The sequence below is a fragment of the Furipterus horrens genome, unplaced genomic scaffold (assembly GCF_987537825.1).
Source record: "Furipterus horrens unplaced genomic scaffold, mFurHor1.1.pri manual_scaffold_4, whole genome shotgun sequence".
Classification (NCBI taxonomy): domain Eukaryota; kingdom Metazoa; phylum Chordata; class Mammalia; order Chiroptera; family Furipteridae; genus Furipterus; species Furipterus horrens.
This window is the reverse complement of record NW_028327174.1, coordinates 46,274,262-46,288,563: the sequence shown is the minus strand read 5'-3', so window position 1 is coordinate 46,288,563 and position 14,302 is coordinate 46,274,262. Positions and strand designations below refer to the sequence as shown.

General features: G+C 39.7%; 1 protein-coding gene across 3 annotated transcripts in view; it reads right to left on the bottom strand.

Moving 5' to 3' along the window:
- Positions 1-12,535: 12,535 nt before the first annotated feature.
- Positions 12,536-14,302, bottom strand: part of TMEM117 (transmembrane protein 117) — a 425,726-nt gene continuing 423,959 nt past the window's right edge. For all 3 annotated transcript variants that reach the window (XM_090273033.1, XM_090273034.1, XM_090273035.1), the window contains one exon: positions 12,536-13,580. In XM_090273033.1, coding sequence (XP_090129159.1) covers positions 12,934-13,580 — 647 coding nt within the window. In that variant the 3' untranslated portion in view covers positions 12,536-12,933. The remainder of the gene's footprint in view (positions 13,581-14,302) is intronic.

Below are 14,302 nucleotides of genomic sequence, written 5' to 3'. Positions count from 1 at the left end.
GCGTAGCATAAGCTCCATTCAGCCTTTCTTTCTCACCACTGATACCTCCAACACTGCAGAGTCCACTGATCTTATGTCCCAAGTGGTGGCAGACTTGCTTGCCTCTCATCTTGGACCTCCTGCAGAGTCCTCTCCTGCTCTAGGTTCAAATCCACTTAAACCTGGAAGACTTTCACATTGCCTGATATAGGGACTGGGGCTTTTTTTCTATATGCAGAATGCAGCCCACTAGGCATTGTGCTTCCTTTGTGTGTGTGTGTGTCAGGAGGTGCAAGATATACTAACTTAGAGGGTATATCTCATTATGTTCTCAACTGCTAGACCTCTAAAAATGTTCCGAGAGTGTCAGGTCCCTGAATTTCTCAGGGCCCAGATTCTATCCTATGGGGCACATTTCTCTTACCAAGACCTTCTGCATACTAGCCATCTCCTGTAAGATGTCCAGATGATCCAGATTTCTTCGAAATACACTTTGACTAAGGACAGGAGAGTTATCTTTAGGTAACATTATAAATAAATATTTTTGTCTGACCCATGTGAATGCAAATGGCTTCTGATACTCTTTTCTTGCTGATATAGAAGAGAATGTATTTGTGCTGCTCCAGGAAGGGTGTGCCCTTGGGGAAGGTGGACCTCTGCAGCTGAGGCCAACCCCACATGGTTAACAGCTGGTGGAGTCCATTGGTTACAGCCCACGCAGCTGGGCAGCGAGTCCTTTCTGAGGAGCACATTCTCAAGTTTACCACAAGTCATTAAGAGGCTTTTCATGTTTTTGTTTGTTTGTAAAACTATTTGCAGAACTGAGACTTGTTCTGCTTATTAAAAAAAAAAAAAGAGTAGACCAAAGCCAGAACAGAGACACATGATAGCTTTTCTACTTTGTACAGTTATCTGTATATGTAATCCCAGACATATCTTCCTCTTCTGAGGAACAGCACGTATTGTACTTCATCATATGAGTTGAGACCTTTGGCATTCTTTCAGTCCTTGTAAAGATCTGAGTTACAAGATCCTCTTCTGGCTTCCCAACCAGGATGGCCCAACCTAACCAATCACCAGTTCCCTGCTGCCGTGGTGAGCCTGTGAAATAGGCGTCCCGGGTAAAGCAGGCTCATTTGCTGGGTCAGCCTCACATGAGCAAGCGGTGAGTGATTTTGTCCAGCTGTGGAGAGGAAACCTAAAGACCGTAGAGTCACGGCTAAATTGGTTTAATCATTTTGCTGTATTGATGACATCTTGATATTCACTCTTTGTCAGAGTGATTTCTAAAACATTGTTCTATCAATGATACCATTTCTTATTTAAACTTCTTTATCTTTAGAAGGATGTGCAAAGTTCTCATCATGATCAACAAAGGTCCAGACATGCTCTGACCCCTGATGGCCCTCCCAACTGAGAGAGGCACTAGAGTTACAGGAGAAGCCTTACAAAAATTAGAAAGATGTACTTTAAACACATGATAGACAAATAATAACTTAATTTTAGTTATGAGAAGTAGTGCCATTACATCGATCTTTTATTGAAGGTAGTCCATTTTAAAAGCTAATGCAATATTTTCTTCCTCAGCAAGGCATTAGTCTCTGGCACTATTTCAGGATTTTAGTTTAAATTTTTTTTTTATGCATAAGAATGTCCTTAGATCTATGGGTTCAGCTCTGTTCAGTCACAGAGTGACTCCTACAAAAATATCGAAGTGGGGACTTCCAGCCAAGATGGAGGCCTAGACAGACATGCTGCATCTCCCTCCACAACTAAGAAGGAATACAACTACCTCAAAACTAGAGATAACCAGAAGTACCAGAAAATTGAGTTGCATGGAAGTCCAACAAACAAAGATATAAATAAGAAATACTCATCCAGACAGGTAGGAAGGGCGGAGCTGGGGCAGAAAGAACATGATGTGGTGGCGGCAGCAGCAGGTCAGCAGGAAGTGCAGTCAAACATTAAAAAGAGTCGAGAGGGACACCTGGGGAGTACTCCCAGCACCAGACCAGATCATACAGCTCACAGTTCCAGCACCGGGGACAATAAAGCCTCATTGCTTCTTACTGTGAAAATCAGTGGGGGTTGGGGCAGAGGCTGAAACTGCTGGCCTCTAAGCACAGTCTGCTTGTTTAAAGGGCCCCCACGGTCCTAGAATGTCCACAGACCCACCCACTCTGGGAACAATGGCCAGGATAACAGCTAGAGAGGCATCAGGCCCAAACAGAAGTGGGAAAAGTACCTGGAAAAGGGGCGAGTGCTGAGCAAGCAGCATTGTTCCCTCTCAGATCCCTCCCTGACAGACAGCACCACAATGTGGTGAAACCAGTCACTCTGTGCTGACGAATACCTAAAGCTCCACTTCTTACAGTGTAACAGGTGGGACAGCTCTACCTAAGATACAGAGGCAAACACAGGAGCCTGTCAAGATAAGGAGACAGAGAAGTATGGTGCAAAAGAGAGGACGAATCAATGTTCCAGTGAGAGAACTAAGCGACGAGGAACTAGCCAACCTAACAGATGCGGAGTTCAAAACACCAGTGATAAAGATGCTCTCAGACTAGAGAGATATGCTTAAGTATGGCAAATGCATAAGGGAAGAAGTGAAGGCTGTGCTAAATGAAATGAAGAAACATCCACACAAAACCAATAATGAAGGGAAGGAAACCGGCATTCAAATCAATGATTTGGAACATAAGGAAGAAAAAAACAGTCAACCAGTAGAGGAGGAGGAAGTGAGAATGAAAAAAATTGAGGAGAGGCTTAGGAACCTCTGGGACAACTTTAAACATGCCAACATCCAAATCACAGGGGTACCAGAAGGAGAAGAAGAAGAGCAATAAATTGAAAGCTTATGTGAAAAAATAATGAAGGAAAACTTCCAAAATTTGGCAAAAGAAATAGACATACAAGTCCAGGATGCACAGAGAGTCGCAAACAAGTTGGACCCAAAGAGGACCACACTAAGACACATCATAATTGAAATGCCAAAGGTTAAAGATAAAAAGAGAATCTTAAAAGCAGCAAGAGAAAAAAGAGTTACCTACAAAGGAGTTCCCATAAGACTATCAGCTGATTGCTCAAAAGAAACTTTGCAGGCAAGAAGGGACTGGCAAGAAGCATTCAATGTGACAAAAAGCAAGCACCTACAACCAAGATTACTCTATCCAGCAAAGCTATCATTTAGAATGGAAGGGCAGATGAAGAGCTTCCCCAAACAAGGTAAAGCTAAAGGAGTTCATCACCAAGCCATTATTATATGAAATGTTAAAGGGACTTAATAAAAAAAAAAAAAGAATATCAACACTGTGAACATTAAAATGACAACAAACTCACAACCATCTACAACTGAATATAAAAAATAAAAACAAAAACAAACTAAGCAAACAACCAGAACAGAAAAAGAATCATAGGTGTGGGAATCATTTTCAGGGTTATCAGCTGGGAGGGAAAAGGGGGAGAAACGGGGAAATTGCGCAGGAACTAAGAAGCATAAATTGTTGGTACAAAATAGTCAGGGGGAAGTTAAGAATAACATAGGAAAGGATGAAGCCAAAGAACTTATATGTATGACCCATGGACATGAACTAAGGGGAGCGGGATTGGTGGAGGGAAGGGGACTACTGGGAAGAGGGGAGCTAAGGGAAAATAAATAGGGCCAACTGTAACAACATAATCAATAAAATATACTTTAAAAAATGTAGAAGGGTTCTCAGAGTTTCATCCTCAGCAGGGAGACCCACTCTCATAAACTAGCTCCTGCTGGGGTAGGATGAACATTCAAGTGACACTGCCCTCTGGGGGTGGGTCTGGTGGACAGGGCTAGAACATACCCTGGTGTCTTGTCTGCAGTGCTGCTCTGCTGGTGTCCTGCCCGGAACCCCACACCACTTGAATGGAGGCCAAGTGATGCACAAAATGCAAACTGGTCAACCCCCGAGCCGGGACTATCTCTGTGCTCCCCTTGGGCCTCTCCAGGCGCTGCTTTCTGCTTCAGACTGGTCAGATTCCTTTGCAACCATGACAACACCCGGGCAATTTGAGCAGCGTCCACTGCCAAACCTTCCCCCATGTTGGATCTCCGGGATAAAGAGCATTTTCTGCCTTCTTGAACAGCCACTCCCCAACCACTCCCCAACCTTTTCAAGTGGATGAGCCATGCAGGGAAATGAAACCCTTGACCCCTTGCTCTTGTTTACCTCAATGTCCATATTTATTACTCTTTCTGAAGGGCTTAGGCTATGACACATATTTAAACCCTTAGGTTTCAAAAAAAAAAAAATTCTGTGCTCTGTCCTTCAGAGAGGACAACAGAGAAAGGGGCTAGGGCAGGGGGGGCGGGGTGTGGAGTAGGAAAAGAGCTTGCGTTCATGGCCTTGGAGTAAGAGGAGACTGATGAAAAGACGCACAGAAGGCAGAAAGGGAGGACATGAGACCTGTCTCTCCCGGTGCTTTGCTCTACCCCACAGCCGTTGCTCCGTGTGGATCCCAGGCTGGCAGGGCCGGCTTGGAGGCTCTCGCTCAGGCCCCACACTATAGATTCACTCGGGGCTGCACGCCAGTTGTCTCATCCAGCCTATACCAGACTAATCAAATTAATGGCTGCTGTGGCTGGTTTTCATCAAATGCCATTAAAATATAACGCTTTCATGAATAATTCTGAACACTGACTCTAAGCAATTGATTACAAGAACTACATATTTCAACTGGGAGGAATAATTGATGTTTTCAACATGTAAATAGGCTTCTAAGGAATTCTGAGATACCAGCGAGAATCACAGTTCACTTGAGTTTTAGAGCCCCTGATGTGGGTTTATTTTCCTACTTTGGCTTTCAGAGAACAACATGTGACATGGTGCTCTAAGCCTGTTTCACCCGAGTCCTGCTTGTGGGTGCCCTGCGTGCACTTAACCAGCTATGATCCGCTCACACAATTATGTAGAATGAATGGGGTAGTATATGTCCTTTCTTCTAAAAGACTGGCACCTCAGGACCCACAGCCGGTCATAATGCACCTGTATTCTCAGTCACAGCCAGCTCCCACACACGAATCTGTAGAAGAAACTGGCTAGTCAGGTGGGGTCGTAGCACCTCTGTCCCGGGAATGTGACCAGTGGACTTCCAACTGCTACTCTGATTTGCTGCTCTTTGTTTTAATTGCCTCTCATGTTTCACTGTGGTTTGCTCTTAGTACCTATCTTGAGCCTCCCTTACTTGAGGAGGAGTTTGTACACATTTTTCTGGCTCAAGGGTGACCTCCCCTTCTCAATAGATTTTTAAAATGTGCCGTCCTCACTCCTTGGGATGGTTAACATTTTGTGTCAACTTGAATGGGCCAAGGGTGCCCAGAAAAAACATTGTATCAGGGTGTGTCTGGAAGTGTTTCCAGATGAGGTTGGTGCTTGAATTGGTACATTGTCCTCCCCAGCGTGGCTGGGATGAAACAAAAGGTGGAGAGAAGGAGAAATTCCTCCCTTTTTCCTGCCTCACTGATGCAGCTAGAACAGCTTATCTTATCCTCTCCTGCCTCGGACCTGGGATTTGTATCTTCAGCTCCCTTGGGTCTCAGGTCTTTGGACTCAGACTGAACTGTATTGATACTTACCTGAGTCTCCAGCTTGCAGAGACCAGATCTGGGGCTTCTTTGCCTCTGTTATCGCATGAAACCTGGCTGGGTACATATTTTGTAAACACTCCTTTGACTAGAAATTCTTCAAATTGTTCCTTGTCCTTTGTGGGCATAGAACTGAATGACATTTTCCTTTGCAGTTAGTCAGGCACTGCAACAGAGTCTGGTCAATGGAATGCAAAAGGTGAGGTGGCCATTTTTAGGTCTGTTCCCAAACCTTTCTATAGAATCTTTCTCATCTTCTCTCTTTCCTCACCAGCCACAGATATACAACCACTTGTTGAAATATGTCTGGATCCCCAAGTTGCTGAATGGAAGGCCATCCAATGGATATCTAATTTCATTGCAACATAAGACTGAGACGAACTTTTATTGTTTAAGCCATTGGGAATTTGGATTTGTTCACGCTTATTAAAAACCACTGGTCAGCAGTAAGAAGCCACTGAAAAAGCTGAACAATGGCATCATATTTAGACTCTAGAAAGACAGTTCAGATAAAAGTGTGGAAAATGGATAACACTAGACAAAGTAAGCATTGGGAAGACCAGTGAAGACCACATTGCAGGTATCCCGGCAAGAGCTTATGAGACCACATTGGTGAGATCCCTGCATGGCAGTATGTGATAATGACAGAGACTGAGAATAAATACAATCTATTTCCACTGGAACAGACTTCTAGAGCCACTAGAGACTGTTTGGATCTGAAAATGACAGAGCCTCCCAGTTTTCTGGCATATCTGAAGCTCTAACTATTACTTCAAATTCAAGAACATTATAATTGGTTTGAAGATTACTTTATAATAATTTTGTCATTATCAAATCTAAATAAAATAGTAATTGTTAGAGTAATTGTTAGAGACTTAACCAGTCTCTCTCAACTTATACATTTTGTTTCAGTCAAGAGTGACAGTTTTTAAATGCAGATCTTTTCTAATGTGGTTAGGTATAAGTCAGCTGGACTGTCTGGGTAAAATAATGTACTTAAAGGTAATAAATCTATAAACTGAATGGGAAGCCACAATAGTGTTTTAAAATGTTATTCTATAAGGCACCGTGATTTGGCCGAGGAGTCGCTTTGAATCCAGGAGATACTATACTAAGCTGGCTCTTCCGAAGAGGCAGGGCTGGGACGACATCCTAACTCACATATAGCTTCCCCAAGTGAAATCCAAATCCATCCCAGGATGTGCTGAAGTGGAGGGCGCAGGTGTGTGTCAGCTCTCGTTTAAATGCGGAAGACACCAGCGCTTTCACCTCAGGACTTATGAAAGGTGGCGGATTACTGGTGCGATGCGAAAGTCCTGATGAGAGAAGCTGGTAAAGAATCATAAAAAGAAAGCTGCAATGTAAGAATTCTGGAGCAGAGGAAACCTTGAGGAGTAAGTCCAGCACAGCAGTTTGAGGGATTAGAGCCATTGATTTTAGACAATTTAGCCACTTGCTTTAAACTAGGGGTTCTGAACTTCTGTTAAAAGTGAAAAGAGATTATACTGCAGCTTGTGGAGTTCAAAACAACTCCCGTAGAAAGAGAAAATTGGGAGCAAACAGCCTACCATGTTCAAGGGCAGCATCAGCTGGGAGCTGCTGATGAAGGTGAGGGGAGTGGGCACCCCTGAAAGGGGGGCACGTGGGGAGACGAGCCTGCACCTCACATGCGCACAGCCTGCAGCTGTTCAGAGAAGCTTTCATATACCGTGGGTCCTCTTCAAAACCCTGTGAGGTAGTCCCATTTTGGGGATGAGAAACTAAGGTTCGTTGTGTTCAAGGGACATGCCTTTAAGGCCAGTGCTTGTCCTATCACAGTACAGTTAGCTGCCCTCGGTAAAAATATTTAAAAATAATACATTTTGGGCTGTCACTTCAAATTAGAGTTGTTTCTAGAGCCTATATTTAAATTATGCCTCCTAAAACCAGCCATTTGCTTATCATTCTTTTCTTTACTTGAGTATTCATAACTATCTATTCCTCCCCTGACATTTGCCTGGGGGTGCTTGAAACATGCAGAGATCTATTCTTTCCCCTCCCCAAGTAAAATTATGAAAGAAACCAAATTCAATGCTGAAAATTATATTAGGACAAATCTCTGTTGTGGTTTTATAAATGTAGCTTAAATCAGACACCTGGCAATGCATTGAACGCTTCTGCCATTTAATTCAACCTTATTTGTTTCATTCATATAATTTAACTTGGAAATTGCATCCAGACAGCTGTTAGAAATTATTTAACTTAGGTTCCTGAAGGATGAGAGTTGTTAGAGCTTAAACATCTTAAGGTTTTGTAACTGTTCCTCATCAAAGATCCTGTTTGAGATGGATACTCTAGTATGAATGGATGTGTATAAGATGTAATAGAAAATAAATGGGATTTTGGAGTCAGACAAGCCTTGGTTCAAATCTTAACTCTGTATTTGTTACCTTTGTGACCTTGGGGAAATTAATAAACCTCTCTGAGCCTCAGTTTCGTGATCTGTAAAGTAAAATTAACCATATTTACCTTCAATGGGTAATGTGAGGATTAAATGGGATAGTTTATTTGTGCAGAGAAAATACTCAAAGTGATAATATCAATATGAGGATTGAGAAAAGATCTAAATAGAGTGAGAATTTTTATTAGGGTGAGGATCACTTGTAAATTGGTTTTGTTATTATAGTCTTTAATTATAAATTATAGTGGTCCTTCTCGATCACACAGGCAAGTCCTCGAAAAGCCCAGTAGTACAATTAGTTAGTGTTAAGGAACTTAAGACCTTCTAAAAAACTGTGTTAGAGGAAAGAGATAAGAAATAAACCCCTGAAATACATTATATGTGTTTTATATTCTCTGAAGTAAAATAACTGATACCTCACACAAAGCTGAAATAATTTCAGGGGTATATTACCCATATTACATTAGTAAAAATACCTGTCCAATTTTGTTTCTCACTAAAATTTTTCAGGATGTTTATCACAAAATAACTGCTGGATATTTTTGTTACCAAGGTGCCACCATCCATATGGCGATGGCATGCTTACACACAGACTTTCCTCCATGTGAGTTCTCCCATCAAAGGTGTTCAGTCTCTCTGAATTAAGGGTTGATTTTTGTCTTTATCTTCTCACGTTGCCCACTCCCTCAACACTTCTGTAATTTGTTTCCTGAGTACCGTGTCTCCTTGTCCAGGTCTCGTGATGCTCCCTTAGGCAGACATAAAGTTGAGTGCTAGAATGTTTAAGAAACCAACCAAACAACGTTTTGTGTAACCCCCTGTTATGTTGAACATAGCCTTTTGAGTTTCTTATCTAACAGTAGGAGGGTTGGGCTCACATTGAAGTTCCTTTTACAAAGGCTTCCCTCCCTGATATTTTAAAGTTTGTCCCCACAAAAAGTGCCATTTTTCATTTCCAAGATTTCCTTTCAGCACATTCCACTCATGCTCCACCATCTGCCTAACTTTTCTCTCCATTATAAATATCCACCTCTTTTTCCAATTATCTTCAGCAAGAGTGACTTGTGAACTGCAAATACTACATCTAAACTCTCTAGTTGTTCAACTTATAAAACAGTTCTAGTCCTAAATAATAGTCACTCAAACATCTAACTTATATTGGTTCCCAGATTAGTTCCATACATTGCTTCACAACCCTATGCACATACACATTTAGAAATAAAAATAGGGATAGAAAAGTACCAATTTATATGTTGCAAAACTGAGTTGCTCCCCCTCCCCTTCCTTTTAAAGGCAGGGCTACTTAACAGGTTAGGGTTGGGTACGAGGGGCAAAGCTGGAGGAAATTTGGCCAGGTAGACTAGTGAGCCACATAATGGTCTTAGAGGAAAGAGCTGACAAAAACACAGTACCCATTGTGGTCGCATAACCAAGAGTTTTAATTAAAAATAGGGGTCAGTTTAGAGTAAGGACCAATAGATGGTAAGGTGATGGGGGGCATGCTGAAGTCTGGACTGAATGGCAGACAATCCAGCAGGCATATCATGAGCCACAGTTTCAGGGACAGCTAAGGGTGATTCCTTGGCATTATCTTTCACACTGCTCACATTGGGTTACATTGGTGACACACAGAACAACCAAAAACCATAACAGAATTGCAATGTAGCCCAGGGGTGAAACAGGACAATGGCCTTGGCTCCCACCTTCAAATCTGTGTGTCTATGTTGGATGACTTTCCTTGTCCTGGCAGCCAGTAGAGCTTGTGGAAACTACTTGTGATATCTCAGCTATAAACATAGAAGATTTGGGGCTTGGCTGACCTTAAAGCAAATGGAGAAGAACTGATTCCTAACATTTCTAATATGATTCACCAGTAATCTTAGATGTGCTAAAAGGGAATGTGAGAAGTAACCACGGTACAGAGAAGAAGAGGTGACTGACTATAGCTATATAATATAATGGGCATGTGGTAATGAGATTTATGTGTAGGCATATATTATCAGGCATAAATTCATGGTGCTTATTTAATTTCCTACTTAAACTACTAATGAAATACTCTATAATGTAGCATACTAAAATCATGTTAAATTAATCCAATCCATGCACTACACAGAATAAAATATTGTAATTACTAAACAGTAGAAATATAATTTTTTATAGTCCTTAAGCATTGCTACAACTAAGGCATCACATTTGTTGTGCTTTCTTTAAACCTGTGGTTAGTGATATTTAATATTTTTTAACTCTTCATTTTCTGAGTTTACTACAGATCTTTTTAAAAAAAAAAAATGCCCTCAATAGTCCAAAAAGTTCTGTAGAGTCATAGTCTATTGGTACACAATGGGGAATCTAAGGCTACACATGAATGGATGTGATTTTAACTTTATTTTATTTTATTTTCTAATATTTAGTTGGTGTAAGTGCGAATGGAATGTACAATAGGTAGGGGGAAAAAGGTAGGGGAAAAAAAGGAAGGAGACTAGTATGTAGATAAAAAGGTCAAGAATGGTATATACAATCATATATTGAAAGCCTCTGAAAGTTCAAATCTGGTTTAACTATTAAAATGCCATCCCTGGAAATTACTTTATTTGGTACTAACATTTTCATATCAGCTGACCACTTCTGTCATCAATCCCTAGAAACACACAAACATACCGAGTGCTCTGAGGTTCCTTTCTTTCTTCCTACCTTACTTTTTCTAATTAATTCCCTCATTGGAACACTTTTTTCTTAATACCCACATAAAGATTCTCAAATAGTTTATTTTAAAGCATCTACTGTGTTAAGATTTAATTTTAATTTTATCATTTTAATTTCAATTAAATTTATTTGGTGACATTGGTTAATAATATTATATAGGTTTCAAGTGTACAACACTATGATACATCATCTCTGTATTGTATCCTGTACCCACTACTTCAAAGTAAAATCTTCCTTTGTCACCATTTATTTGATTCCCTTTACCCTTTTACCCCCTGCCCCCCACCCCCTACCCTCTGGTAGCCACCATATTATCTGTGTCTATGAGCTTTTGTTTGTTTTTCTTGTTTGTTTATAAAGATGCATACTGATAACAAACACTCACTTTCTAAATTAATTTCCCTCTTCATTCTATAAGATAATGGCTTTCAAAATAAATAAAAATACTGTCCTAGGTGATATTATTTTCTTTTGCCAGAGGCAAAAGTGGAATGCTCTAGGTCATGCAAATTTGATATGGCCAACACTACCACATGTCACAGATAACATGATAGGTTTCTTTGGATAGTGTGGTCAATATGTTACTATAGTGAGCTTGATCTCTGCATTTTTAGTGTCAGAGATATTTATGATTCTAAGTACCACCATGCATGGCTATTAAAGGTAGAAGAAAGAGCAGGTGTATGGTTCCAATTTGCTTAGTAAAACAACTGTAGAAAGATGTTTATAAAAGCTGGCTTTCAAGTGACAGATAAATGCATAGTTGTATAATGCATGCTAAATTCAGCATGCCGAAAGCTTAAAAGCAGATAGATCAAAACAACAGAGATTTTAAAAAATCATAAAGACAAAATATAGCTATGTCAGCATGTGACAGGAAAATAATTTTGTCTTAAAAGCTATCTTCCCCAAACCCCTCAAGGAACATGTTACCACAATTTCTGGAACAAAATTAAAGGCAAGTTGAGAATATTTCATTTCTTAACTTGTCTGGCATGGAATTTAAAAGAAGAGGCGGGAGGGCTGTTGTTATATTAAGAAAGAATTGAATCCCTCTATTATAAATAAAAAATGACATCACATAATTACTGATATATAATTTTCTTATTTATTAACGTGAAATGTTTAGTTCTTAAAAAAAAAACACATACAGAAACAAACAAACCACTAAACAGATTCTTTCATGCATGATCTTTTCTACCTCACAAGATTCCACTGCATGATTTTTAAAGGAGTTTCTTTCCTCAGGGCTGGCTTATGTTTTTCAATTTTCACTGTCCAGAGCCATATTTATAGAAAGATGTACAAATAATGTAGATGGTAGGCTGTGCACCCCTCACATGACGAAAACTTCAGTTCCTTGCTTTGCTAGGGCTTTGTGTAAATGCCAGCAAATTTAAGAGTTCACCCAACTGTGCCGCTTAACCTTTGTTCTCAAAGGTGAAGGGCAGGATTTTTAATTAAGTAGCAATTTATCTGTAATTAGGAAAACATAATTAAGTATTATCATCTAATTGCAATTACTTGTTGGAGAAAGTCACACATTACGAGTAGTGACCCATGCTGGATGACTGTTCTCCTATTAGAGAACTTTGCATCTGTATTTGTATTTGGAGGACAGCCAATAAAAATTCAAGGGTCATCATCATGTGTCTCTGCAGTCCAGCCATCAAAGTCACCAACTCCACTGCTGACTAAGAAACTAAGACATACTTCCTGAGCCACATCAAGGCTACATTTGCTTCCTGATAAGACATCAAGTATAGATCAAAATAATTGTATACAAAAAAAAAAAAAAAAAAAAAAAAAAAAAAAGCCCCATGTGAAGTAGATTAGAGAACAGTTCCACACTCCATTTCTGGTACAGTTAAAAAATAGTTTAATGTCTCAAGGCACCACTATGGTTGAACATCAGATACACAGGTAACCAGCTAATCTACTATGCTGTAAAGTCAGTAAATAGCTTGTGCAGTTGTGAAAAGCAATCTCTAGGGGGCTGTTAGATATACAGTAGGCACGTGTATCATAATACAAATAGAAAACAATGAGTCCTAGAAAAAGCATGTTGAGCACCGTTGTGGCATTTGTATTTCTCTACCTAACACTAAGTAAACCTTACATTTACAAAAAGAAAGACAAACATTTTAAAGTTACACTCAGCGTTGCTTTTTGTGCTATCTCTGAGTAAATGAGTCTAGTTCATAGGGGTATTTTTAGAAGTCGTTGGATCAGGGTCAACTTCTGTCGCACTTGTAGGCTCGTTCAAGTGGGAGCTCAAGTTTTCTGATGTTAGGTGGGAGGACTTGTAGACAATCTCATTGAAGTCGGACCTGATGGAAACCAAAGGTGGGTCATTCAAAGGGTCTTCCACTGAGGCCTGAGTGTTTTCTCGAGTGAGGCCCATGTCTTTGCTATGTTCTGATGGGGATTTTCTTTTCATGCGAGTGTAAGTCTTGTCTTGATTCTCCATGCGTGGCTCATTTTTCAAAAACCTTCCAAAGAACCAAATGAAGAATCCAAACCACACAAATGCTATCAAACTTGGAACAAAAGCCAGACACTTGACATCAAGGCTAGCCCCTGTGAACCTGCTGTGTAAGAACATGTCGCCCTCCACATACGTTTTATTTGTCTGAGGGTTAGTGTGATTGGACCTCCATTCCCAGGATAGCTTGGTTCTGTTCAAATCCTTTAAACTTTCTGAGTCTTTCACTGTATATATCTTCTGCCCTGGGCCAATATACTGTCCATATTCATGTGGCTTATAAAATATCTGGTTCTTCCACATATTAAGATCCAAAATCAAGACGAGAAAGATAATTCCATAGTTAAACCATTTACCTGCATTAAAAAGAATAATGCATATTAGTCAAAGATCCATTAAACTGCAATAGGATTTTCACCAATAAAACATAGATAATGGCATAATAGTATAAGTTGTTAATGTTTTAGACCTGTTAACAATTAATTTTTTGAGAGTGCTATGATGCCATTAAGTAAAAATTGGCAAAGGGAGTTTCCTTAATGGATTCCAGGCATATGAAAAAGTAACCGTAGGTCTCAGAGCCAGTAATTTATGGTATTTACATTGACCAGATTAAGTCTCCTGGTTTTATAGGCTCCATAGCTATATAGAATTTGGGCCCACATAAGTTATTCTCAATAACATTTCAATTAATGTTTAAAAACAAAGTTCTAATAAAATTCTTAGAAAAGCCCAATGTATAATTCAGCATCTCTTACAGTTTTACAATTATGTCTGGGAAAGACATAAATCATTTTGCAATGTAAGCACAGCAGTATGTCAGTTGAATTCACATTGCTATTTATAGGAGACCTGTTGATTAAAACATCAGTTGATATGATTCAGATCAATAATCCTTGAGCATTCACTTCAAGACTTTAAAAATAATTGCATTGAATTCTCATTGAACAGAATGCATTTATCAGACATATAAATATAATCAAAGTTAATGAACTGTTTTAGAAAACACATTTGGAGAGATCAGAACTATTCTGGTGTTTTTGTAGTATTTTCAAATTTTTATAAATAAGATACTTTT